This window comes from Nyctibius grandis, chromosome 27, assembly GCF_013368605.1.
Source record: "Nyctibius grandis isolate bNycGra1 chromosome 27, bNycGra1.pri, whole genome shotgun sequence".
NCBI classification, from domain to species: Eukaryota; Metazoa; Chordata; class Aves; order Nyctibiiformes; family Nyctibiidae; genus Nyctibius; species Nyctibius grandis.
In genome coordinates, this window is record NC_090684.1 from 3,224,681 (window position 1) to 3,249,409 (window position 24,729).

The 24,729-nt window shown below is 52.3% G+C and overlaps 2 protein-coding genes across 2 annotated transcripts; both read left to right on the forward strand.

The window, feature by feature from the left end:
• Window positions 1-1,138: 1,138 nt before the first annotated feature.
• FRS3 (fibroblast growth factor receptor substrate 3) lies at window positions 1,139-14,423 on the forward strand. The gene is made up of 7 exons (XM_068419171.1): window positions 1,139-1,222; window positions 3,716-3,851; window positions 4,057-4,145; window positions 4,677-4,863; window positions 6,886-7,047; window positions 7,642-7,799; window positions 8,597-14,423. Exons 3-7 carry the CDS (start codon window positions 4,080-4,082, stop codon window positions 9,521-9,523), a joined length of 1,500 nt encoding a protein of 499 aa, XP_068275272.1. The 5' UTR covers window positions 1,139-1,222; window positions 3,716-3,851; window positions 4,057-4,079; the 3' UTR covers window positions 9,524-14,423.
• A 3,474-nt stretch (window positions 14,424-17,897) lies between these two features.
• LOC137674055 (pepsin B-like) lies at window positions 17,898-21,981 on the forward strand. Its single transcript, XM_068419172.1, has 9 exons — window positions 17,898-18,188; window positions 18,533-18,686; window positions 19,082-19,199; window positions 19,832-19,950; window positions 20,329-20,528; window positions 20,660-20,782; window positions 20,996-21,140; window positions 21,380-21,478; window positions 21,662-21,981. Exons 1-9 carry the CDS (start codon window positions 18,133-18,135, stop codon window positions 21,812-21,814), a joined length of 1,167 nt encoding a protein of 388 aa, XP_068275273.1. The 5' UTR covers window positions 17,898-18,132; the 3' UTR covers window positions 21,815-21,981.
• Window positions 21,982-24,729: the final 2,748 nt, after the last annotated feature.

The window sequence follows — 24,729 nt, forward strand, 5'->3', positions numbered from 1 at the left end:
AGGAGCTGGCAGCCCCCACCACCCCTCCGAAGCTGTGGCTGATGCCCGACAGCTCCGCAGTGTAACAGCGCAGGTGGGACTGTGATTGCAGAGCAATTGCAATTGTGAAAATTGCAAATGTAAAAACGACAATTGTAAAATCTGCAGCCCAGCCTCAGTCTCCTCGTGGCCTCCCCCTTGTCCCGCATGCAGGGCAGCCCCCTCGCATGTGCCCTGAACTGTCCCGGACACCCAGCATGCTCCCGGCCGGGAAGCTGTGCCTTGTCCGAGGCCAAACGCCCGCTGCGGGCATTACAGTTCAGCACATCCCATCAGGAGCGCCGGGGCTGAGTCGGGACCCCGTGCAGCCCAACCACGAGCAATCGGGCACCTGTCCAGGTGGTCCGGGGGGTGCAGCACCTTGGGACCCCAGCACCGAGCTGCCATTGACAGTGCTGGTTTAGTGCTCTGATACTGGTGGAACTGGAGTGGGTGGTGCACAGGGATGCTGTGAATGGGGGCAGAGTGCACCCCCCAGCAACCCCCCAATCCCCTTTCACTGCCCTAGAGCATCCCCCTGCCCCAAACCCCCCCACATCCCCCTCCACTGACCCCTCAGCACCCTCGCCTGCCCCAGACCCCTCTCAATCCCCCTCTACTGATGCCCCAGACCCCTCCCAATCCCCCTCCACTGATGCCCCTGACCCCCCCAATCCCCCTCCACTGACCCCCCAGCACCCTCCCCTGCCCCAGACCCCTCCCCAATTGCCCTCCTCTCACTCCCCCCAGCACCCCCGCCTGCCTCAGACCCTCCCCAATAAACCCTCCCGCCCCTCGGTCCCCCTCAGCCCTCTGTTGCCCCGGGACCCCCTCGCTGCCCCCCCTCCTGCCCCCCCGGTCCCTGCCCGGGCCCCGCCCCTCGCCGTGACCACGCCCCCTCCTGGCCCCGCCCCCGCGGCAGTGGCTCCGCGGACCCAGCGCGCCCCCTGGCGGCGGCGCTCCTGCCTGGACGGGTCCTCCCAGCCCGAGACGCTCTAGGCGGCGGCCAGCGGACTCGCTGCTCCCGGCGGGCCCGGCCCGGGCTTGAGGGGGACGGGGCGCTGGCGGGGCCCGACCCGCACCCGGTCCCCGAGCCCGAGCCCGGACCCGGCGGGCCGGGCAGGGGACGGGCCGGGCCGGGGGCCGGCCGGCAGCGGGGGCCCGGCTCTCAGCTCCCGGACGGCGGAACCGGGCAGCGCCTCAGGTACCGACCCGCGCCGGGGCCTTCCCTCAGCACCGGCATCGCGCCTCGGCTCGGGCTCCTGCTGGGCCCCTGCCTCCCTTCCGCCCCCTTGCCTACCTGTCCCGCCTCCCCGTCGTGCCCCCCGATGTCCCCTCGCATCCCCTCCGCACCCCCTTGCACCCCCTTCCCCGTTACCCACCCGAGACTCCCCCCTTCCTCTTGCCCCCCCCGTCCCCACGGGCTGTGCAGGCCCCTTCCTCCAGCCCCTTCCTCCTCCCACCGGCCCCTTTCTCCTTTCTCCAGCCCCTTCCCGTTGCCAGCGGCCCCTCTTGCCCCTGGACGTGCCCCCCAGCAGCCCCTCTCCCCCCCGTGCTGGTGTGGGGCAGCGGGTCACGGGTGGGTTGGTGTGGGGCCATGTGCGTTTCCACGCGAGGTGTCATCCCTGTGCGGGGTTGTCGCGGTGGGTGCTCTGGTCCTTTGGGATGAGGTTGGACCCTCTTGTGCAGTGCCGGGTTTAGGAGAGTCGGACAGAGGAGCGTGGAGGCTTGAGGGGTCTTCTGCAGGCTGGGGGGCACGGACGGAGCGTCTGTGGGAGCAGAGGGTTTGGGAGGGGAGTGAAGGACCCGGCTGCAGGATCAGGAGAGGTGAGCTCTGGAGACTGGGCCAAGGAGGGCTGCGAAGGCGTTGAGGAGGATTTAGGTTTGGGTCCTGGGAGGTGGGGAGACTGGAGGGGAGGATGGGGCTGCTCATCTTCAGAGGCACCTGCTCTTACTCGCAGGGAAGTGTGTCGTGCTGTTAGTGTCTGGTTCAGCTAGGTAAGGCTGTGAACTGGGGAACAGCTGTCGGAAAGGTGCGTGTTGGAAGTGCTAAACAAGAGACTGGAGTCTTGAGAGTGTCAGTGCCTGCGTGAAAGGGATGCCACTAAAATACTCAACAGCGAGGAGCAGCGGGAAGCGCCGAGGGAGTGTTCAGGGATCTCACAGGCGTTTTTTACTCATTTGTTCAGTTCTGACCATAGCAGCTGTTCAGGATAGGCAAGAGCACTTCAACCTAACCCCCTCACAGGTTAGACAGACGCAGGTGGAGGGAGCACCAGAGGGAAAGAGGAATAGAGAAGAAAGAGGGGGCAAAGATAACATATTTTGTACAAGATTTTTTTTTTTACTGAGGGAATTGATGAGATGGGAGTGGGAGGGCAGAGAGAGTGGAGGACAAGGCCCCTGGTGACCAGATTAGATGAAGCGGAGAGGGATCTGTTGCTAAATTATTGATCAAAGCCTGTAAGGTCAGTGGGGAGTAAATCCATGCTGAGTCTAGAAAAACAAATAAGGTGGTTTGAGCAGGATGCGGTGTTGAACAGGGAGCATGTGGTGTTGTTACTGTTAGGGGTGATGGGTATGTGTGAGAGCGCAGGAGACAGCCAGCTTGATTTGTGCCCGAGCTCCTCCACCTTGCTGAAATGGAAGCATTCCTCTTCTGGGGGACTTTGCAGGGTTAGGACATGGTAGGGAATTCTTCAGGGGCCACAGCTAAGGCATGGGGTTGCAGCTGAAGGTAATTTAGGTTCTGTTTTGATGTAAAAAATGAAATGGGACCCCTTGGCCAGCTCACTGCTGGCTCTTCCCCCTCCCTCCGCACCGCTCTGCGCCACGAGGGAGCCTGAGGGCAGCCGTGCAACGTGGTTTTGCACAGAGATGCAACTCCGTGATTCATTGTTTAATTTGGAGCGACTGGTGAGGCAGATCCTGGCATGGCAGAGCGCGAGGTTTCCAATAGCCTTTTCATTTTATTTAGTGCTCGAGTGCCAGGCTGGTTATCCATATGGCTTTATTCTCTCACGCCTCAGATGGAGAGTTCGTTAGCTGTTCTTGCCAAATAAAACATGGCATCCTCTCGTGTTGTCTGCTGCTGAATCCCCTGCCCTAGAGTGGAAGTTTGCATCAAAGACAGCACTACTTCTCACTTACTAGTGTGTGCAACTCCTGCCTGCTTGATGCTTGCGCTTGCTGACCGTTGTCAGATACCTGAGTCTTTATGTTTTGTGGCATTTGCTACTTCTCGTAGTCCCAAGTAGAACGGCTGTTGTGTTCACTTGCTTTTAAGGCTGCTGGTTCTCTGACCCTTCAGGACCTTCCATCGAGTGAAGGTATCTTCACATTCCTAAGCAGCAGATGCACGTGATTCCTTGTACCCTCACCGCTCTCAGCCCTTCGTTACTGCTGTTGTGCTTTATTTGCATTACAGTAGCTCTGATAAACCCCACTCCTATGTAGGATCCCAAAGCCAAGAGGTAAAATACCTCTTATTTTTAGGTTGTTTTAGCTGTAGGCTGTGTAGTTTTTCAGAAATTATTTTCTATATTCATATAAATGCAGGTAGTTAATTAAAAAAAAGTGCACCTGCCTTCCTTGTGATATTTGAAGGGAACTTCAGTCACACCCCCCCCATCTCCACCCCCTGCTTTTTAATCTCTGTGGTTTTTTTTAATTTGTTTAATTGTATTCTCCTTGTCAGGTGGAAGATGGGACCGTTTCCCTTGTGTTTTAGGTGACACTGACACCTTGTTACCATGAAGTCCCAAAGGAGATAGAGGGACAGTAGTGGCAAGTTCTTCTTACTCCTCAAAAAAAAATCCAACAATTGCCTAATGGTAAGAAAGCTGTTATTTTTAATTAGCCTTATATTGTACGGTGTCCATTAATTGAGGAACACGTTGCAGAGTTTGAGATCCAAACTCACTGTGCCACATGCAGGGGGATTGAGGAGGATACAGGCTGTAAATGCTGCGTGTTTGGAGAGGGTGGAGGAGTTGGTTTGAAAATATGATTGTCCTCTGTTTTGTGCCCCGTCCCCAGGGATTGCCTCTTACGCTGACGTCATGGGGAGCTGCTGCAGTTGTCTGTGCAGCGACAGCATTCCAGACAACCATCCCACCAAATTTAAGGTAGGTATGGCACCTTCATCCCCATCAGAGAGTCTGTGACAGCACCGACTACTAGCAAAGCCCACCATGGGTTGGAGTCCAGGCATGAAAGGAAATAAAACCTCTGCTCTTGCAGAGGAGTCTTTCACTTGATAAAGTTTGCAAATATGGTACTCTCTTGGTTTGTTGGGTTTTTTTTCCTTTCCTTAAGCAACCTTTGCTGCAAATATATTTGTATTTGCAGTAGAAATTGCCTCTGCGCTGAGATTCAGCCTGAACGAGGACATGGGGAACTGGAGAGGAACCTTTTATTGCTCAGGGCTGTGTTCCAGTGTCTGTGCTGAGACACATCAGCTGAACTGCCAAGCACAGAGTCTCCAGGGCTGCCGGCTTGGCGCCTTCTGCCAGCAATGAATTCATGCTCTCAGCTGAGAAAAAGGCATCTCAGTAAATGAAAAGGGAATCCACGGGCATTGCAGTATCTTTGTGGGTGGGTTTTTTTTCGATACCAATGCACTGAGTTTCCTGACGTGAGCTCTGTGGCCTGTGCAGGTAACGAACGTGGACGATGAAGGTAACGAGCTGGGATCTGGGATTATGGAGCTGACACAGACGGAGCTCATCTTGCACACTCACAAGCGAGACGCTGTCAGGTGGCCCTACCTCTGCTTGCGCCGCTACGGCTACGACTCCAACCTGTTCTCCTTCGAGAGCGGTCGTCGCTGCCAGACAGGGCAGGGTGAGTGTGGAAGTTCCTGGAGGAAGGAACTGCTGAGGTTTCCATTCCCAGGCAGCTGGAGGGAGCTGATGCTTGTGTCATCCCAAATTCCTGCATCTAATGAATCAACAGGTTCTTTTGCAGCCTCTCTTCCCTCGGAATACGGAGTGTGCGTGCATATACAGTTAATACTCCTGATTAAAACACTAATGAGAACAGCATTGTGGCTCAGCACCTGGGCATAAATCTAGTGGTCTCATTTTGCAAGTGCATCGGTGCTCGTGAGGGAGCAGGCCTGAGCGTTGGACAGGGTGTGTTTCATGTCAGAGAGGATGTTAGTTACAGTCAGCTCTGTGCTTCAGTGCCAAACGATGCACAGCTGTGGTAGGAGGGTCACTGGACTTCTTTCCTTAGGAGCTAGAAAGGGTTTTTTGCAGGACTGAAGCTTTGTTAAGCATCTCTTAACTCCAGGGATAAAGCAAAAGGGCCTCACCTGCACCTTTTTGCGGGTCTCTCTTAGGGTTCTGCCACAGAGCTGCCAAATGTGCCTCAGTAGCAATAGTTGTTTGAGCACGTTTTGTTTTTCTCAGTGCATTCTCTCTGCCTTGGTTAGTGCTGGTTTCTACTTAATGCTTTGCATTTTGTGTCTGGCAGCACTTTGTAACGTAGAGGGGAAGGAGTTTTACGTTTTACTAATTTCTATGCATGGGGAAGCTGTGCATAGAGAAGGGAAGTGAGTCACCCAGGAGTACATGCCAAGTCATCAGCAGCGCTGGGAACAGACTCCAATGTTACAATGGTGCCTGTTAGTTCCTTTACCAGTCTGTCTCTCTTGCTTTTAAAGAGCTGAACGTTTTCTTGGCATCTGCATCCCCCGGGGGAAAAAATAAGTTTGTTTCCTCATGCTATTAATGTGTTTGTAAACTCCTTATCCAAAAGGACTCTGCATGACTGCTCGGTGTCTGTGTAAAGCACTGCGTAAATCTGTAGTGCCTTATGCTCCTTTTTAATGTGTATGTACGTGGGGTTTTTCTCTCCTGGAGTCATGTGCTTATCACTTGCCAGCGATGGGAATTCCTTGTCTTCAGTTTCTGTTTTGCCTTTTGCAGGATGCAGATCAGTGATTAAAATTCTGCCCTGTGTGTGGTTTGGTTTTGTTGAGGTCCAGGCAGTGGTGGTAAAGCAGAGGCATTTGCTCTTCATATATTAGAAAATTTTTAGCAGACGCAGACTTACTCATCAGTCTTAAAGCAGACAGAAATTAGAGGGATGGTGTTGTGTTTTGATGAGTTTTCTCCCTTCCTTATAGGATTTTATTCTGCTTAGTTAATTTTATTCAGAGGACTCTTTCCTGATGCTGCTCCCCACCTTATATAAGGCAGATACAGCTATTTTTTTGGCCAGAATTTTGAAAACCTTATTCTTTGGGGTAGCAGCTGTTGTTGCCATGCCGTTCTCGTTGCTATGGCTTGTGTACGTGTGTGTACGTGCCAGCTTAGGATTGGTTAGCTCTGCCCACACCAGCTCTGCTTTGGGCTGCTCGTTTGGGGAGATGCTGTTCAATTCCATACACACTTTTGAAATATGGCGTTCTTGTCCCTCCCTCCCATGCGCACTCCACAGAGCCCAGTTCAGCTTCCAGTGGTCACTGGATAGACTTTACCCTGGTAATGAGAACTGGACTGGGTGCCAAGTGAATTCAAATAGAAGATTAGAGATGAAACGAGACTGGTTAGCCTGTCCCTTTCACACCTCTGCTCGTGTGGGGTTGATGGTCTTAAGATAACAGGGGTGCTCACTGGTTTTCTTGTAATAATTCACCATTTGGTCAGATGGCAGTCGTTGCATTGTATTTCTGTTGATGCAATAATTCACTGAGCTGTTGGTTATTTTCCTCTGGCTGTGGGTTGCAGGGGTTGATTGTGTTAAACACAGCAAAAGAAATCAGAATTGCCTCTTCATTAGAGCCAGGAATTACATATACTCCTGTTAAAGCAGGATTGCTTTCTTGCTTTTCTGACCTTTCTCTTCATTTCTGTGCAGGGATTTTTGCCTTCAAGTGTTCCAGAGCAGAGGAGATCTTTAATCTGCTTCAGGACCTGATGCAGTGTAACAGTATCAATGTAGTGGAAGAGCCTGTTGTCATCACCAGGAACAGTCACCCCACGGAGCGGGAGCTCTCCCGGACCCCCCAGGCACCCAACAGTAAGGCTCCTTCAGTTCCCCAGGGAAAAGAGGAGGGAACACGGAGACGTGGGTGGTGTCTGCAATTGCTCATGTGAAACTGCTCTCTGCAGCCCCAGTCTCTCCCTGCCTTGCTGCTGACCCATATCTTTATGTCCACGTGTGCCCCATGCAGCTTGTTTATTTTAAGGCCCCACTTATCTGTGATGTGGTATTTTGTTTCCAAGGAAACAGCAACAAAAAGCCCTTCAAAGAGTCAACTGAGTTGTCACCCTTCAGCTGGTTTTCACCTGGACCGCTGCCAAGTGGCCTTTTTAAGTAGCGCCTACAAGGATCGAATGGTTCCCAGAGGAAACCACATCTGGAAGAATTCGGATTTGCTCAATTCCTGTCTCCATTAGGAGTGACTTAAATAGATTTAAACAGGAGGGCCTAGCCCTTGTATTTATACCCTAGTATATTTATACTCCACTTCATGGTAGGGATCTTCCCCAGACAGGCTGATGCTGACTTACAGGGTGCAGTTAAGAGCCCAGCTTACTGTGAAAGTGAAGTCAACTCTTATTTTGTACCAAACCAATGCTCTAATAGTTTTCTGTCTTGATTCTCTCCCAGGTCTGGCGTACACTGTCCCAGGATTTCCCAATGGATTTCACAGCTTCCCTGGAGAAACCCTATCATACTCCGCAGCCCGCCACCCCTCCGTGAGCAGCCTGAGGCATTCCTCTGTGGGTGAAGACTCTACTCATGCCCTTATTGGGCCTGATGAGCAGGTAAACCTGCATGTCCTAAATTCTGCTCTTTGCAAGCAATGCACAAGCAGCTTGTTTTGCTAGCAGTCCTGTGCAATTCAGATTTCTCTGACTCTAGCAAAGCTCAGGGGATCCTCATACCTTGTCATCCTTTTTTTCCTCTTTTGCTTCGTTTTGCTCTTGGAGCCTTCTGCTCTCTGACACGTCACTAGAACAGATGCTCTATCAAGGCCAACTGACTTGGCTTCCTTGATCCGTTGGTATTTGCCTGGCAGTTATTTAACAGCAGCACTTAGCTTGTGAGCCCAAGTCATGCTGCCCTACCTGTCACCTGTTGCTGCAACCCCTAAACTGATGTGCATGTGCATACTGAAGTTCAGACTCTTTTTATTTCTATTTTTGATGTTCAGTTGATTCTCGAATTTAAGATTTTTCCCTGCAAAACCCAGCTTGTCTCAACCATTATCAGAGAAGCTGAGGTAGGTGTGAGCGCTGCAATATCACCAGTGTAAGCTGCTCAAGGAAATAGCTTGCGAGTGGATTTGCTTTTTGTTCTGTGCCATATACATTGAGCGTGAAATAGATGGTGTGTGTCTTCTGCAGCTGGACTCCCTTTGGTCTCTCCTTCAGCCCACAAAACCAGAAATGGCTTTTGTGTTTTCCTTCCCAAAATCTTTTCAACTCCTGAAGTTCTTTCACCTCCTCCTGCTTCATCAGCCACCAAAGAATTTTCCCTTCCTGTTGGTTTCTCAGCTGCTGACAGCTGCTTTGCTCTTGTCTCTTCTCCTTTCACTGTCCCTCTGCTTCTCTCCTTGCAGTCCCACACCTACGTCAACACGGCCAATGGTGATCAGGAGCTGAGGGGCCGACACTGTATGCACTCCTTGCCTGAAGTCCACCCTCCTTTCCCCCATAGGAACCACAGCTGCTCCCTCGAAGACCGCAATCCCCAGGTCTTTCTGCAGCCAGGGGAGGTTAAGTTCGTGTTAGGTCCCACGTCCAACTACAGACGTGTCTGTCAGCACCACCGGGAGTGCAGGACGCACTTCTGCTCCCCCAACAACAACAACAACGAGTGCGAGGAAGAGTGCCCTTCACCCCAGTGCATCTACGAGAACGTCAACGGCTTGCTGCCCCCCAGCACCTCCTCCCTCTGCCGAGGCGGGCGCTTGAAACTCACCCGGGAGGACACGGGCTTACCCGGCTGTTCCCATCGCAGAACGGCGTTGTTGCACTATGAGAACTTGCCGTCGCTGCCCCCGGTGTGGGAGTGCCAGCCGCTCCGGCGGGGCGAGGAGGACGTGGGCACCGGGGACGTGCTGACGCCTTCCCCCAGTGGCTACTCCGAGGCTGGTGAAGAAGATCCCCTGCAGAACTACATGAACTCGGAGAACACGGCGCTGCACGGGGGCAGCGGCCAGCGGCGCAGCGCCTTCCTGCCAAAGCCTCGCCGCGGCTGCGTGCCCAGTGTCTTCAACTTCGACTTCCCCAGGCCCTGCCCAGAGCAGCCGCGGCAACTCAACTACATCCAGGTGGAGCTGGACGCTGAGCCGCGCAAGGGCCATCAGAACCTGCCGGTGCCCTGTGTCCCACCTCCTGCCACCCACGAAGCCCGCCGGACGGACTCCTACGCGGTCATTGACCTAAAAAAGACAGCGGCCATGTCCAGTTTGCAAAGGGCCCTGCCGAGGGATGATGGGACTTCGCGAAAAACCCGACATAACAGCACTGACCTGCCTCTGTAAGGGGCGACGCCAAGCGCAAGCGCCGTGTCGTGGCTTCGGTACCCTTCAGTGTGTCGCCCGGTGTGGCTTACACTCGCCATTGCCTTCTGCTTCCCTGTTTACCCCATTACCTGGTGTCATGGGATGGCTCCTACAGCTGATGTTAAGGCTAGTCTGTCCGTCCGTCTTCCCCTCTCTGTCTCTCCCATGTAGATCATTTTTAAAGCCTTGTGAGATATTTGACGACGCTGGTCGAAGGTTAAATTTCTGGCAAAAGGGGCAGAAGGTGCCAGCAAGAGCCCTGGCACTGTGTGGATACGGCCTGGGGTTAGCTCTCCTGAGGGCCTGGCAGCGCTGTGAGCGGTGCCAACCTGGCTGCAGCAGCAGGGCAGTAGCACGGTGGAGGAGTGTTTCCAAAAGCGAGTTGCTTTAGGAGCTCCCCTGCAAATCAAGCCCGTTTCCCAGGGATTTCATGCCTTGCGACTCCAGGCGAGCTCTGCAGCTGGGCCGCTCCACAGTCAGGTTTTGCCTTGTGGTTTCGCTGGTCCCTGGTGATGTGGGAGCTCGTGCTGTGGTCTTTCCCCCCTCAACTCGCTCCTTGCTCCCCTCTGTGCTGTTACCTATTTTCTTGAAGCTTGTAGAAGCGTTTTATACTTCTGTCACTTTCGCAGATTTTATTTAAATTGGGCAACTCCAGCCATGGGCACAGACACTGTGATCACATAAACCTGTTTTCCTGAAGAGACCCTGCTTTAAAAGAGGAGGGGAAGACCACAATTAAGAGAGAGATTTGAAGTTTGGGATAGAAAACTTCAGTTGTACTGTATTCTGTTTTGATTTTTAAGGGTTCTTTTTGGTGGCTGTTCAGAAGTGTTGTTGATTTATTTATTTGTTTACTTATTTATTTATTAAATGTTCTTTTGTGTCTCAGTGGTAATTGCCAAAACCGGTGCCAATGTGAAGCACGTACTCGCTGTGGCTCACTCCTGTCTGGGGAGCAGATCTCAGAAGAGTTTGGGTGACTTTGCTGAGCTGCAGTTGGGGAAAAAGAGCAGTTGTGAATCAAAAATATTTTAACTGGGACTGAACTGTCACAGGGTAGGTGGGAAATGGTACGGGAGACGTGGGAGAGCGAGCAGAGCTGCCAGGCAGCTGAGCTTGGAGTTGTATCAAAGTCGTTGCCTACACCCACGTGCCTGGCTGGATCCATGAGAAATATTTGATCAGTGTTTTGAGTGAATGTGCACTTTGTTTCCTACGACTACGGACTTGGGAGGGCTAAGTTTCAGCTCTCAGGTAAACTTGTGGCCTTTGATGTGGATTTTTTTCTTGATACCAGGGCTGAGTCTAAGCTGAGCTGTCAAGCCTCTGTGTGAGGCCCTGTGTAGGGTCTCTGCTCCTCTCCCGTTGCAGGATGCTCCACCACCCCTCTCCGCACGGCGACACGCTGCAGCTTAACCCCTCCCTGGGTAACTCTTTGCCATTATAAGCTGTTTCAATGAGACAGAAGTGCTCTGGGGTGCTCTGGAGTCTCACCTTTCTGCTGTTTGCTTCATCTTCCTCCCTGGATTAGGAGTTGAGAGATCCAGTGCTCGGAGCTGTCCTGCTGCCAGCAGAAACGTTGCCAAACCTTCCTGTGGTCTTGTCCCCAACGTTTTCTGATGTTGAAGTCAGTGAGCCTGCGGTGTGAAGGAGGAGAGGACCCGCTCACCCAGCTGCAGCTTGCTTCTGAGGTCCCAAAACTTGATTTCCAGATTTTTTTTTTTAAGTTCAGCCTTTTTCGTTATGGTGCTGTAATGTCATATTGAAATGTGACCCTTTTGGGAACAAGGACATGTGCCATGCAGTCCAGAAACCATGATAAAAGTATGAGTAATGCCATGCCTGTGTTGGCAGAACATGGATTTCTTGGCTTGCTCTTGCACTATAAATTCAGTGTGCTTAAATTCACTGGTTTTTGTTTTTCTGGGGGGAAGTCCTTGTGCTTGTCTTCCATTCTTTTCTCCACCCCAGCCCTTGTGTGATCTATAACTGAAAGGAAACGCAAGTAATATATTTTTATATGTACACCAAATGACTTTATTTGAAGGAAAAAAAAAAAAAGAGGCAAGTAATGTATCCCCCTAAATCTAGCTTTCATGTAGGGAAGTGAGAGAAGAAATTGTTTTTATATATATATATATATATATATATATATATATATATATATATATATAAAAAAGAAAGTTAACTGCATTAAGCTTTAAATAAACTATTTAAATAAAGAGTTTCTAAGGTGTAAGTGTCACCCTCTGGGACAGCACTAGCAACTCCCATGTGGCAGCACAGGGCAGTGCTCTGGGAGCCTCTGTATGAACCTTCCTTTCCACTGCCTAAGCTGAGAGATGCAGAATCGATAGTGGAGGATGCTGCACCTACTCGAAGAAAGAGAAGAAAAATTTCCTTGACCTTAAAGATGAGAAAACGTAGAGCTGATGCTGGCTGTTTAATGTTTAAGCAATTAAATGGGAAACACCGTGCAGGCAGCCAGGAAACCAGTTGTCATTTATGGTGTGTATCAGGTTCACATCCCAGTGATTTTCTCACTTTTTTGCTTTTCTGGAAACCCTCACAAGAGCAATGTCTGTGTTGAGTAGCCAGGACCCTTTGAGAACTTCTTAATATTCAATTTTGCAGGTGGTGTGAAAGTGCAAGGGAAGAGCAGAGTGGTGTTTGAACACTGAGGCGGTAGTTCCTGGGGCACCGGGAGCAGAAATGCCATGATTTGGGATTTCTGCCCGTGTTCCAGTGCTCACCAGGGTCGCAGCTTCCTCTAGTGGCCACGCTTGGAAAGGAGGGGAAACCAGTGTGGGGTGGAAGGGCAGGGAGGACATCTGGGTTGGCCTTTCCTCTCTCCTGCAGTTCTTGGATTCAGGTGGTGGGGAGGAGGGATCCATTCTGGTGACCCTCTGGGATCTTTCCTTCGCAGTAAGAGAGTTTTCTTTTGATTGAAAATGACGTTTATGCAACATGTTGGATGTTTATGGCACCTCGTAAAGATGGATCTTCCAGGTCTTGCTTTGAGCCTTACGTGCAAGTTTGCTGGACTTTCCCAATGGATGCATACTAATATCCATGTGCATGCTTACTGGGATGGGAAACTAAGCTAGGGATACCCAGTGACTCCTTCTATCCCTTCGACCATGGAATATCCCCCACAGTGAAGATCACCTCCATGGAGCAGAATACCTCACCCTTTGTGGCTGCAGCCATAAATCTGGTTTTGAGTTAAGAAGGATTCACCCAGGGCTCTGCACATCCAACTGATGCCACACAGGTGACCAGGAGGAAACGGATGAGCACGTGTACATCTGAAGCCTGCTCTGGACTTAGTCCCTGAAGCTGAGTTGAAGCTCTGAGATCTCTTACTCTCCCAAGCTCGGTCCTGCAAAGCAGATGGTTTGCCTCCATGTTTTGTCTGTGAATGGGTAACTCGGAAAAAGGAGCTGTGTTCAGTCAACTGTTGGGTTTGCTGAGACTTTGGTTCTGAAAAAAAGGTTTAGGCAGGACAATGAAGCAAGCCTGAGCCATGGCGAAGACCTGGCAGCATGAGCTTAGCTGTTGGTTTATGTACTTGGCTGGGGAGCAGGTTTGTGTGGCCCTTGCTGGGGACTGTGTTGCATCTTCGCTGGTCTCCTTCCTCTGCTTGTGAGATTGGAGTTCAAGGGATGACTTGGTAAGCAGCCATGTGCTATGCAGAGAGAATTTAATTGTCTTAACCTTTTTAAGTGGTTCTTGTTTGAGTTTTGAGTTAATCAATGAGACTTCTTCCCCTGATATTTCTTCCCTGGTGAATGCATAAATAGATCTTTTACCCTTCTCTTTCCTAAGAACCTGTTGGTAGGAACATAGCTTCTCCCAGTGCTCAGTTGTCTTTTATCGTGGGAGGGTGTTTTGGTTTGTTTTTTCTTTTGACCCATTTTATGTGCCTTCTTTTCCCCTAGGGAAGGGAGTTTGAGTATCTGTGAGTTGTACCTGCCTTACAGGGAGAGGATGGCAAAGGAGAGGCTGGATTGTGAGAATTAAAGGATCAATATTTCTGCAGAGAGACTCAAATGTGTTAGTTATTCCTGAAGTATTGATATTTTTATTACCTAAGCCATGCTGTTCACTGGGAGAAAAACCCAACCAGGGCTTGGTGTTACAGCTGTCTGCTTTCTCAGCCATTTTCTCCCAGGGTCTTTCCTCTGTCCCTCCGTGTGATGCTGCTCAGCCTGCTCAGGTAGTATCTCAACTGTGAAGTATCATTAATGAGTGATCGTTAATGAACGCATTGCCTAAAGGAGCTGAAGCTCCTGGGAGGGCTGCTGTCAGTCTTTCTGGGAAGTTTGTCTTTCCCTCAAACTTGGCTTGTCTTGAAATGCCGCGCGCAGGCAGCAGAACAGGTTTAGATTCCTGTTAGCGAACAGGACCAAAGGTGAATACATTAGTGGAAATCCTGAGAGCTTTGAAGTTGGCAATTACGAGCCAGGATATGAAAAAGGCTGGTTGTGAAGAAGGGATCTAATTTGTTTTTCTTCCATAGTGAATGTGATTTCACAGTTGAAAGGCCCGGATGCATCCGTGTTACCTCAAGCTCTCCTCCCATGCGATTCCCCTTGGTGTTACTCGTGCTGGTGTCTTCGATCCTGAACATTTCTGGTGGGGCAGAAAAACAAAGGTGCTTCGGGGCTCTGGCCGCCGGGGAGTCCGTTGCTCTGAGCAGAGGGGTTGATCTTGCTGTGTAATTGCTTCTTCAGGTTATTTCTATGGATATCCGTTCAGTCCCTCTTTATATCTCATGTGGGTGTAACCTTACAGGTGAAGAGCAGCAGCAGCGCTATGTGACCTGAGGACTCCTCATGTCTTACGTTACTCTGCACTATGAATGTATACAGAATAAATGGAATATGATGATTATCCGGTGGTCCTGTCTTCTGTGTGTGGTGCAAAGAGACAACTGTCCCATTTCAAGGTGAACTTTTTATTTAAAATTGAAAGCCAAGCCAGCAATCACCAGTTGTCCACATGCAATTCAAGCTGGACTTCCTGCAACCTTTGTTTTCCAGGTCTTCCTAGACGTAGGCTGAACATAGCAAGAATACTCATGGTCTCTGGAGTACCTACCCTTTAAGACATGCTTTTTCAAACATGAGTAATTTAAGATAATGGTTTGGAGTGGTGGAATTTGAGGGCTAGTGGGAACAAGGTGCTTTTGCCAATGTTGAACAAGATGTGGCTTCACTCGTCCTGGCCGTGCTGGTCTGCTCTAGGCACGGGCTTTCTCATGGGTTCTTTGCCATCGCTCTGTGCAAATAGTCCATTTGCTTGTTTTTCCTAACTCTACGGCAAATGAGAGCTAATTGTGCAGTAACATGCACAGTTTAAGTCCTTGGCTTGTAAAATTCCCCCTGAAAACTCTTTCCCAGCAGGAACTGACTGAAGAACAGCTAAGAGTGCCATCTGTGTCTCCCTCAGTGAGTGTGTCTTCATGTGCAGTGTCTTTCTAATCCAGACCTGTGTGTTTCTTTCCTTCAGGGTCATTCCATGACTTGCTAAAACGCTGGAGGTAAGAACTGGAATGGAAACAGAGGAGATAACACAACTGATGATAAACTCATGTTATTCTTTCCATCCTATACCAGGAAAACATAACGAAATATTTTTAATTTCCCTTTCTAGGAAGACTTTGACAGCCCTGTCAAAAAGAAGTTGAAAATAGCTTGAAAATAGCATGGCATTTGCCATTGGCATTTGACATGGAGTTTGCAGGGTAGCCCTTAGCATTGTGGGAATATCTCTTGGGATGGCATTTCTAAACTTCAGGTGCCTGAGTGGACACTGATGCAGGGAGGTGGGGAGCGTTTTGGGGTGTGTAAGGAGGTGATGTCGAGCTCAAGCATCAGCTGGGGGTCTGGGGCTGAGCAGGGTGACGGGAGGTCTCTTCAGAAGATCATCATAAAGTGGCTGCTCCTCACCCTGGTTTGGGAATTTCAGCGTTAGCCCTAGAGCCTAGCAGTTTATTTCAGGAGCCATTCTCGTGGACTGTTTAATTTCACGTGGATGGAAGCTGCTCATCTGTGTACTATAATCTCTGTTTTGGAAATAAAACACTAAAACCAGCTCGTGCAGCACTGAGTAAAGGATACGTGTGCTTGTGTGCAGTTCATAAACACAGCTGCTTCAGACATACCCGTGCTGTCCCACCGACAGCTCTTCTTGGTTGGAGGACCCAAGCAGAGAGCAATTGTGCTCCAGGCACAGGCTATAGAGCTATTTTAAATTAAACACCCAGAGCAAGACTGTTTAAATGATCAAGGGGAAGAGCATTAACTCAGCTGGGATTTGGCACCTTCAGGAGGGGGTTTAAGCTGACATGGTGCTTGCAAGAGCAACAGGCTTCAGTGACCAAGGGAAGCTTCTGGCAGTCCTGTATTTGTGTTTATTAAGTTCTGTGCTACCGTTTGCTGAAGTGAACAGCAATAGTTTGTGTCTGGGGCAGAGGCGCAGGAACTGGGGTGGGGAATTGTCCTGGAGTTGGGACCAATTGTTTCTCTGTGTTTTTGTTGTGGGTAGAGCAAAGCCCAGGGCAGACGAGGATATTCAGGGTGACGGCAATGTCTTTGAAAAGGTTTCTGTCCTCTGATGGCTCTGGGAGTGGTGTCTGCAGACCGGAGAGACCTTTGACTCCTGGCAGAGGCTGGATCTCACTTTAGAGCCTGTTTCTAATCCTGTGAAATGCTCTGTCGAGAGCTACCAGCTTTTGGGAGATGGTGCCCACCTCTGCAGTGGCCGGTGGTTTAATAGGATTTGTTGGCTCGTGTTGAAAGTGAAAAGAAAAGAAACTGAAAGTGAAGGAGGGGCAATGCCCCGAGGAGAAGTCCTGCCTCGGAGCGGCGTGGGGACGTGCTGTTGGCCGAGTCCTGCTCTGCACAGGGACATGGGATCTCGGCAAAAAAGTGCTGTCTAATTTTGGGTCAAGAAGTGCCAGAGGTAGAATGTGTTTGTGTGCTGTAGAGGGCACCTTATTCCTTTGTCTTTTGGCAAGGCTGAGGCCCCGTGGGGACCTGCAGATAACACTCGCTGTATTGACGTTTTGATAACTGCTCTTTGCTTTCAGCCTGAATTTGCTTTTTATCCAATCTTAATAAGTTGATCTTTCTATCAGTCCTGCTAGCAAACAAGATAATTGCTTTATTATAGTCTCAATATCCAGCAAAGGACACGCACTCCCCGATGCTCCCAAGGGAATAAAATCTGTGCAGAGCGTTGACACGGGATGAGGGCAGCGATAGCGATGCCGGGCTATCGGCAGGTGATGGAGAAGGTGATTTCCTCACCAGGCTGCTCAGAGCAGGGATGGAGAAAGTCTAGAAAATATTTAGGTTATAACTGAAAACGTTTTGGTCCATTTGCTAGAAAGTGTTTAGGTTATAACCAAAAATGTTTTGGTTTGTTTGCTAGAAAAATATTTAGGTTAAGAACAAAAATATTTTGGTCCATTTGCTAGAAAAATATTTGGGTTATAACTGAAAATGTTTTGGTCTGTTTGGGTGTTTGTTGGCAGTTTGGGAGGTCTGTGTTTGTGGTTCTCTTTTTTTTTTTCATGCAAAAAAAAAAGCAAACAAGGAATTTCCTGACTTTCTGGGCTGGTGTGAGGAGCTGGTGGGTGAAGCTGTGGCTGGGCTGGTCCCGAGGGCTTCCTCCATGGGTGGGTTAAACCTCCCCGCGCAGGGAGGCACAGCACCTGCCTTTTAATGCAGGATGGAAAGGGAATCATGTTCCACAAAACTATATTAAAAAAAAAAAAAGGAAAAATATGTGATTTCTGTCCACAACAGTATGAAAGCAGAAGCAGGATTGAGGCGTACAACATAGGGAAACCAGCTGTACGTGGAGGAGAGGATGGTGAAGGACTGGGAGGCTGATGAAGAGGTGGAGGACAGACCAGATGAAGAAGCAGAGAACGACGGACCAGAAGGCAGAACAGGGCTGGAAACCACCTGAGAAAGCAGGAGAAGAAACCTCGTGGGCTCAGCGAGCCCCTGGGACAGGCGGAGCGGAGCAGGCAGCTCCAGCTCTTTGCACCGTGACCTGGAAAAACCTCGACACCTGCAGCCATCGCTCCTCCACGCCAGAAGGTCCCCGCGGGCAGGCGGCTGGGCGGAAGAACGGCAGACAAAAGCCTGACGTGTTTCCATCCCGCGCCAAGAGCCGCGAGCGCCTTTGTTTTGGGAAAAGGTTTGAACGGGTTTCGACGAACACAGATAACACCCCACCGCGGTGACGCTGGTGTCACTCCTCTCTCTGCTGCGATAAGAGCTGGCCTCTTATCGTATGGCAACACTTTGATCTCGCTATCGAAGGTGTTGTGTTGCTCTTTTCTCACCTGAGCACCTCGCTAAGGACACAAGCTCCTCAAAATCCTCGTGGCCCAAAATACAAAGAAACCGTTGAAGCCACAGGCATGCGTGGTGGTAATGGAAAATCGAGGTCAGCAGATAAGGGAGGGTCACTGCTTCCCAGTATAAAACTGGGGAGTCTGAGCAGCTCAGCCTACCTGCTGAGGTCTCCAAGAGGGTGCGTGTGGACTAGTGGACAACTCCTGCACCATGAAGTGGTTCATCCTGGCCCTGGTGTGTCTCCAGCTCTCGGAGGGGCTGGTGAGGTGGGTGTCCTGCAGCAGCCGCTGTGGCAGAATGAGCCGGGAGAGGGTAGATGACAGAGCCTGGCTGCAGTTGTAACCTGCACGGGCTGCACTGCGTCCCCGAGGATGCCGACCAAGCCTAACCAGGTGTGCCCCCAGCCTCCTGCACCTCCACAGACCATTGGGGTCCCAGTCCAGGCTGCATCCCTCACTGGGAGGGCAGCCCCTGAGGACATACAAGGCAGCCGAGCGGAGGGCTCCAGTTGTGGCAGGGTTCAAAGGAGCCAGGAGAACTGACCCTTTGAAAATGCCCAAATCTTCTCCTGATTTCCTGCTGTGTTTTGCTTTTTTTTCCCTCTGTACAGAATCAAACTGAAGAAAACCAAGACTATACGGGAGAAAATGAGGGAGGCAGGAGTGCTGGAGGAGTTCTTGAAGAAAATTAAATATGACCCAGCCAAGAAATACCACTTTGGTGAGGACTATGTTGTGGAGGAGCCGATAACCAACCACCTGGATGTGAGTACCCCAGGTCCCCTCTCGCTGCCTGTCCCTACACCACACTCCCCTTTCCTCCTCCTTCCCAGTTGCCGGAAGGATCTGTTCACACCTGAGCCTCCAGGAATGAGAGGTTGCTTTTTATCCCCCCACTCTTTTTTTAAGCTTCTAATTTAGCCTTTAGAACAGTTTTTCCCCAGCAATGAAAAGCGATGCTTTTCTATATGTGACAAAAGGCATAACAAAATAAATATTTAATATTACATCTTTTGGGCAAGCAAGGTGAGAGTTCAGCCCGTTCCTGCCCCTGTTGTTATTTGCCAAAGTGAGCCTGGCATTTCCCAGGGCCGGGAGGCAAAAGCCTGTTCTGTCCCTGACGCTGTAGCCAACAGAGATACGTCGTCTCTCATCCGCAGTCCTCCTACTTCGGGGAGATCAGCCTCGGGACCCCCCCGCAAAACTTCTTGGTGCTCTTCGACACCGGCTCCTCCAACCTGTGGGTGCCCTCCACATATTGCCAGACGCAGGCATGCCGTGAGTACCGCAGCCGCGTTGCTCGGAGCTTCTCGAGAGGCTCAGCGTAGCCTGATTGCATGGGGGAAATCATGATGCCAGACCAAAAATGATCCTGGCACGCTGCTCTGGGATAGCTGCTCCCCAGTGCCAGCTCGTGCCTTGGTTGGGAAATACAGAGCCCTCTGCCCTTATGTGCCTGGCTAAGGAAGATGCCCAAATCACTGCGGCCATTGTGGGTGTCCCCAGAGCACAGAAATCACACTGGTTGTGCCTGATCTTTCATGGGGGGAAGAGCAAAGCTGCGAATCGTGGAGCTGGTGTCCCACTCCCCAGCAGAGCCCAGCCGATGTGACTCGCTGCTGGCAGCAGAGCGATGGGGATTTAGCTGCTGGCGGCTTTGCTCACGCTGATGTGGTTGCGATCACAGTGGCTGGTCCCTCGAGAGGGACGCAGGCGAAACTGGGATGCAAAACCCCACCTTAGAGAGAACCGCGAGGCAGAGGGACAGCCCGTTCCGCTCCTCACGACTTGCTCCCTGCTGGGCAAGCCGCTCGCCCAGGCGTTATCCCGGCAGAGCGACCAGCGGTGCCATCCCACCGCAGCCAGGCGAGCACGTGCCCAGGAGCTTTGCCCTCTTCTCTCTCACGCAGTCAATCACGCCAAGTTCGCACCCAACCAGTCTTCCACCTTCGTCTACAACGGCCAGTCCTACACCCTCTCCTATGGCAGCGGCGCGCTCACGGTGGTGCTGGGCTACGACACGCTGACGGTGAGTGCACCCCGCGCCGTCCTTGTCTTCCTGGGCGCTGGGTCCCCAGCACCAGCTGGGTGCCCTGATGGAAGGAGCCTGGGGGACAGTTTAAGGGCAGCAGATCTCGTGTGTCGTGTAGACAAGACTTGGGCAAACCAGGACCTGGGATGGGCAGAACTGATATCAAGTGGTTATTGCCACTGTCAGTTGCCCAGCTGGGTTTTTACTTTGCTTTAACCCAATTCCTGCTAATTTTCCCAGCTGCCTGGAGATGTTTTCACCCGCTGTGACCTTGCAGTGTCCTCATTGGGCTTTCAGGGCATCAGTCATCCCATCCGACGGCTGCTCGGGTTTGCCTAAGCATGCAGGCTGACCTGGCGTTCCCTTCCCCTCCAGATCCAGAGCATCTCGGTCACAAACCAGGAGTTCGGGCTCAGCGAGAACGAACCAACCCAGCCTTTCTACTACGCCAATTTTGATGGGATCCTGGGAATGGCCTACCCCTCGCTGGCGGCCGGAGGGACGCCCACCGCGCTGCAGGGCATGCTGCAGCAGAACCAGCTCACTGAGCCCGTCTTCAGCTTCTACTTCTCTCGGTAAAAATCTCCCGGGGCCCTCTGCATGTCCCCCATGCACCGGTGTCCCTCTGCCTGTTCCCGTGCAGGTTCCTTGTGAATTTGTCCCTTGATTTACCAACCTCTGCTGCTGTAACTCTGTGTTTTTGCAGCCAACCCACCTACGACTACGGGGGAGAGCTCATTCTCGGAGGAGTTGACAGTCGGTTCTTCAGTGGGAACATTATGTGGGCACCGGTGTCCCAGGAGCTTTACTGGCAGGTCACAGTTGACGAGTGAGTTGTGTTTGTACCTCATGGCCACGATCCACCCCAGCAGCTCGTGTACTGCTGTCCTCCTGTTGAAGCTGCAGCTATCGCAGCAGGTGTGGGCTTGGGGCAGGGGTTGGAACTGGGTTTCAAAGCACCCCAGACTTATCGATCCCGCTGAGACAGGTTTAGTTGCCCAGTGGGTGCTTAGTGACGTCCTTCTCCCCATTCTCCTCCCAGGTTTGCTATCGGACAGTCAGCGACCGGCTGGTGCAGCCAGGGCTGCCAGGCCATCGTGGACACAGGGACGTACCTGCTGACGGTGCCCCAGCAGTACCTGAACACCTTCGTTCAGGCCCTGGGTGCCCAGATGACCAGCTACGGTGTAAGTGTGGGGGATGATTTGGAGGGGCGCATGGGAGGCTTGCGAGGGAGCCAGAAGCCGTGGGCTTGACCAGGTCCCACAAAACTCATGTGGCATCTACAGAACACGGTACTGCAGGCGTGTCAGGGAAGGACAAGGCAACGTGGCACTGCCAGGGGATGAAGTGTATGTTACCCCTGCCTATAGGGGTATTTCTCCTCTCTTCCAGCCATAACCTCCTCTTCACCCTCTCTCCGCAGTATGCAGTTGACTGCAATAGCGTCCAGAACATGCCCACCATCACCTTCGTCATCAACGGAGCTCAGCTCCCGCTCAGTCCCTCTGCCTATGTCTTGAACGTATGTATTAGCTGAGCAGCTTCGTCCTGCTGAGTCCCTGAGGGCCAGGAAAGGACCTGGTGCTTCTTGACAATAGCGATGCTTTCCCTATGTGTGCGGGCAGATCCCACCTCTCTGCAGCCCCGCTGGCAGGGTCCTGGTGCTTGTTTGAGGCTCTGACTCCCCGTTATTCCCCCCTTACAGAGCAATGGCTACTGCACTCTTGGGATTGAGGTCACCTACCTGCCCTCCCAGAATGGGCAGCCGCTCTGGATCTTGGGTGACGTCTTCCTCAAGGAGTACTACACCGTCTTTGACATGGGCAACAACCGCATCGGCTTCGCCCCGTCGGTGTAGAGGGGTGGAGCAGCGAAATCCAGCCCCTCTCCTGGCCAAACACCCCTTAGGCAGCATCGCTCGAGCGCTGTGGGGTTCCTACGGGCCTTTACGTTCCTTTACGTGCCTGCACGGCTCCCTGTCCCCCTGGGGTTTCTGTGCCTGTTCTCACAGTCTCCTATTACAAATAAACCTGAACATTTCAAATAATCTCTGACCTTGTGAGTTCGTTGAGTGACGCCTGCGCGCAGGCTGATAGGCTGCTTGTCTCGGCTGCTCTTTCTCCAGCACGGTGAGCACCGTGATAAACTCCTGGGCAGGTTTCCGCAGAGTCAGCACAGGGAAAGCGGTGGGGAAGCTGTCCCTGGGCTGGTTCGGATCTAAAGTCGCTGTATTTGTGTTTCTTGCAAAGGGGTTTGACGTGCTGTTGGCTCCTAATGGCTGTGGGACCGAGTCTTAGCCTTTATTTATAGTGAATTGTTGAGCTCGTGCGTGGGGGTGGCTCTGACGAAGGCAGCAGCTCAGCTCCCAGCCTGATGGGCGCAGGGATGGGAGCAACCAGTCCTTCCCCACGCTGGTGCCCAGCGTAGCTCCTGCAGGTGTCTCAGCCTGGCTCTCCTGAGCCCTTGGGTGTGAAGATGTCCCACAGCCCAGCCCCGTCCCCTCCACAAGGCTTGTGCGACACAGCTTGGGGCTGCAGACTTTGTGTGTCCCCCAAATCCCAACCTTTGGGCCTGGCTGCACCCCACTTCTGTCCCCCTTGTCCTCAGTGAGGGACAAGCCCAGAACAAGGGTCCTGAGCCTAATTCCTGCAAGGGCAGGCTGTGGGGCAGGGGATCAGGACACCAAAAGGTCACTGGGGTTGGCCTTAAACACCAACCACAGCCCCAGGGGACAGGAGTTCCCCGAGGAATTCCCCAAAAAGCCAGTTCTGCTCCGTGCCATCAGGCACTGGTGCGGGTCCCTAACGGGGTGGCACGGCTGCCTCCTCCTCTGGCCGCCGCTTGCTGCCGGGCTGTGCTGGGTCACTTCAGGGGGATGCTCACCAGCACCTGCTTGGGCAAACACCGGGTTCGCTGGTGGCGGTGGACAGTGCTTTGCTTGCAGTTTGGGGATGACCTTGGTGTGACCGCAGGGACACACTGTCTCTTGCTGCTGCTGGTACTTGCAGGGCTGAACCGATCGCTCCGACCAGCCAAGGATAAAGCCGCGGGGCCAGTTGGTTCCCACCTCTGTCCCTCTTGCTGGGCATCGGGAAACCTCGTCAGAGGTGCCTGTGGGAAGGCACTAATCTTCCTTGCAGCTGGATAAGGTTTAACAAAGTCCTGTGATTAAGCCAGAGCGGGAATACGAGGTCAGATTAGGTTAGCCGTGACATCCAAATGACCCCTAAATCCTGAGTGGGGCTACGCAGTCAGGTGAAACAACAACTGGAGAATCGTGGCCTGTGGCTGAAGGGGATGGGGAACACCTTGGCCGGGGGAGGCTCGGGTAACACCCCTCTTTCCTGGGATCCAAACTTGTTTCTTAGAAGTTCTTTATCATTGGAGCTCATTATCAGATATATTAATAGCTCTGTCAGCTCACCAGAGAAAGGACACAAACTCCTCTGTGCTTTGTGTCAAAATATTGACACAGGCTGAGCGCAGCAAGACGGAGATTAGGGAGGTGTGGGGAGCAGGGAAGGGCATTTCTCCTCCCCTATAAAACAGGGAGGTTTCTGAGAGCCGAAGCTGCTGTGGCAGCAGTGGTGGCAGGAAGGGACGGGCGAAGGCTGACCGTGTCCCCGCTGGTCTTTGCTCTGCCCTTCGCTCCCTGCGGGCTCTGTCCCAGCAAAGGCAGATCCATCAGGATGCGATGGAGGAGGAAGGGGCGCTGGGGGGGTTTCCTCAGCCACCGCAGGCTCGAAGCACCGCTCCTACCCGACAGCTCGGATGGGAGCAGCAAGGCTCTGCTGGGGTCTGTCCCCCCCGTTAGTGGGGACTGAGGGGTCTGCAAGTGCCCTACAGCAAAGGACAGCGGGGCTGCTCCTGTCCGACCCCGGGGAGAGCGGTGCTGGCCCCCCTTGTGCCTGCTCCCTGGAGTGCGTATGTTGGTGACCCCCGTGGGGTCAATTCAGATGGGGACAAAGGGTTTGGTCCCAGTGAAGTGGCAGCAGAACCGCAGCACGTGTCAAAGCACGTGGTTCAGGTGGGGCTGGCCCAGCGCCACGTCCCCTGGGCAGAGGGGTCTGAGCAGCCTCGGGCTGTCGCTCCAGCTGGGGCTCCTTTGCTGAGAGCTTTGCACAGAAAAACAACCCCAGGTTGGTCTCCTCAGGTTTTCCATGGCAGATGAGGCTGCCAGGCTGATGGGGACATGGGGACAGTCACCGTCCCTCAGCGGTGCATGGCAGAGGTTCTGCAGGTGGTGAGTGCCCAGGCTTTGGGCTATGAGGCTGAGCAGCATCCTCGGGGTACCAGATGCCAGGATGGGGCCTCAGTGACCCGTCAGGGCTGGCTGGTAGCACCTCCCAGGGGAAGGAAAGGGTCTCCCGGGACTAAAAATCCCCTGGAAATGAATGCCTAAATACACACTCCCCTGCATTTCTCCTGCCTGGGTATGACCAGCATCACCCAAAGTGTATCGGGGACGCACCAGACGTGTGGCCTGAGCATCCTCGGTGTAACTCTGACGTGGATAATAAACTGCAGCAAATCACAGTGTCTTTTGGAGATGGCTGAGTGGTTTCAGCTGGGCAGGTAAAGGCCTGATACACCTTTCAGGGCTGCAGCCCCCATCTCAGCTTCCTCGGGGGGTACTGGCAGAGCTGGAGGGCAGTGAAGGGCAGAATGGCAAAGGGAAAATCCCTGGAAAGAGACAATTTTGGGAGTATGTGCTGGTTCCTGGGAGGCTTGGAACTGGGCTGAGAAGCCACCCCTGCTGTTCCTGCCAGCTGT

Bases quoted from the DNA above. Each gene is read 5' to 3' on its own strand.
- FRS3 (XM_068419171.1), top strand. From the start codon at position 4,080: ATGGGGAGCTGCTGCAGTTGTCTGTGCAGCGACAGCATTCCAGACAAC. The intron at 4,864-6,885 runs GTGAGTGTGGAA...ATTTCTGTGCAG, and splicing joins TCGCTGCCAGACAGGGCAGG to GGATTTTTGCCTTCAAGTGT. The intron at 7,048-7,641 runs GTAAGGCTCCTT...ATTCTCTCCCAG, and splicing joins GACCCCCCAGGCACCCAACA to GTCTGGCGTACACTGTCCCA.
- LOC137674055 (XM_068419172.1), top strand. From the start codon at position 18,133: ATGAAGTGGTTCATCCTGGCCCTGGTGTGTCTCCAGCTCTCGGAGGGG. The intron at 19,200-19,831 runs GTGAGTACCGCA...TCTCTCACGCAG, and splicing joins TTGCCAGACGCAGGCATGCC to TCAATCACGCCAAGTTCGCA. The intron at 19,951-20,328 runs GTGAGTGCACCC...CTTCCCCTCCAG, and splicing joins TGGGCTACGACACGCTGACG to ATCCAGAGCATCTCGGTCAC.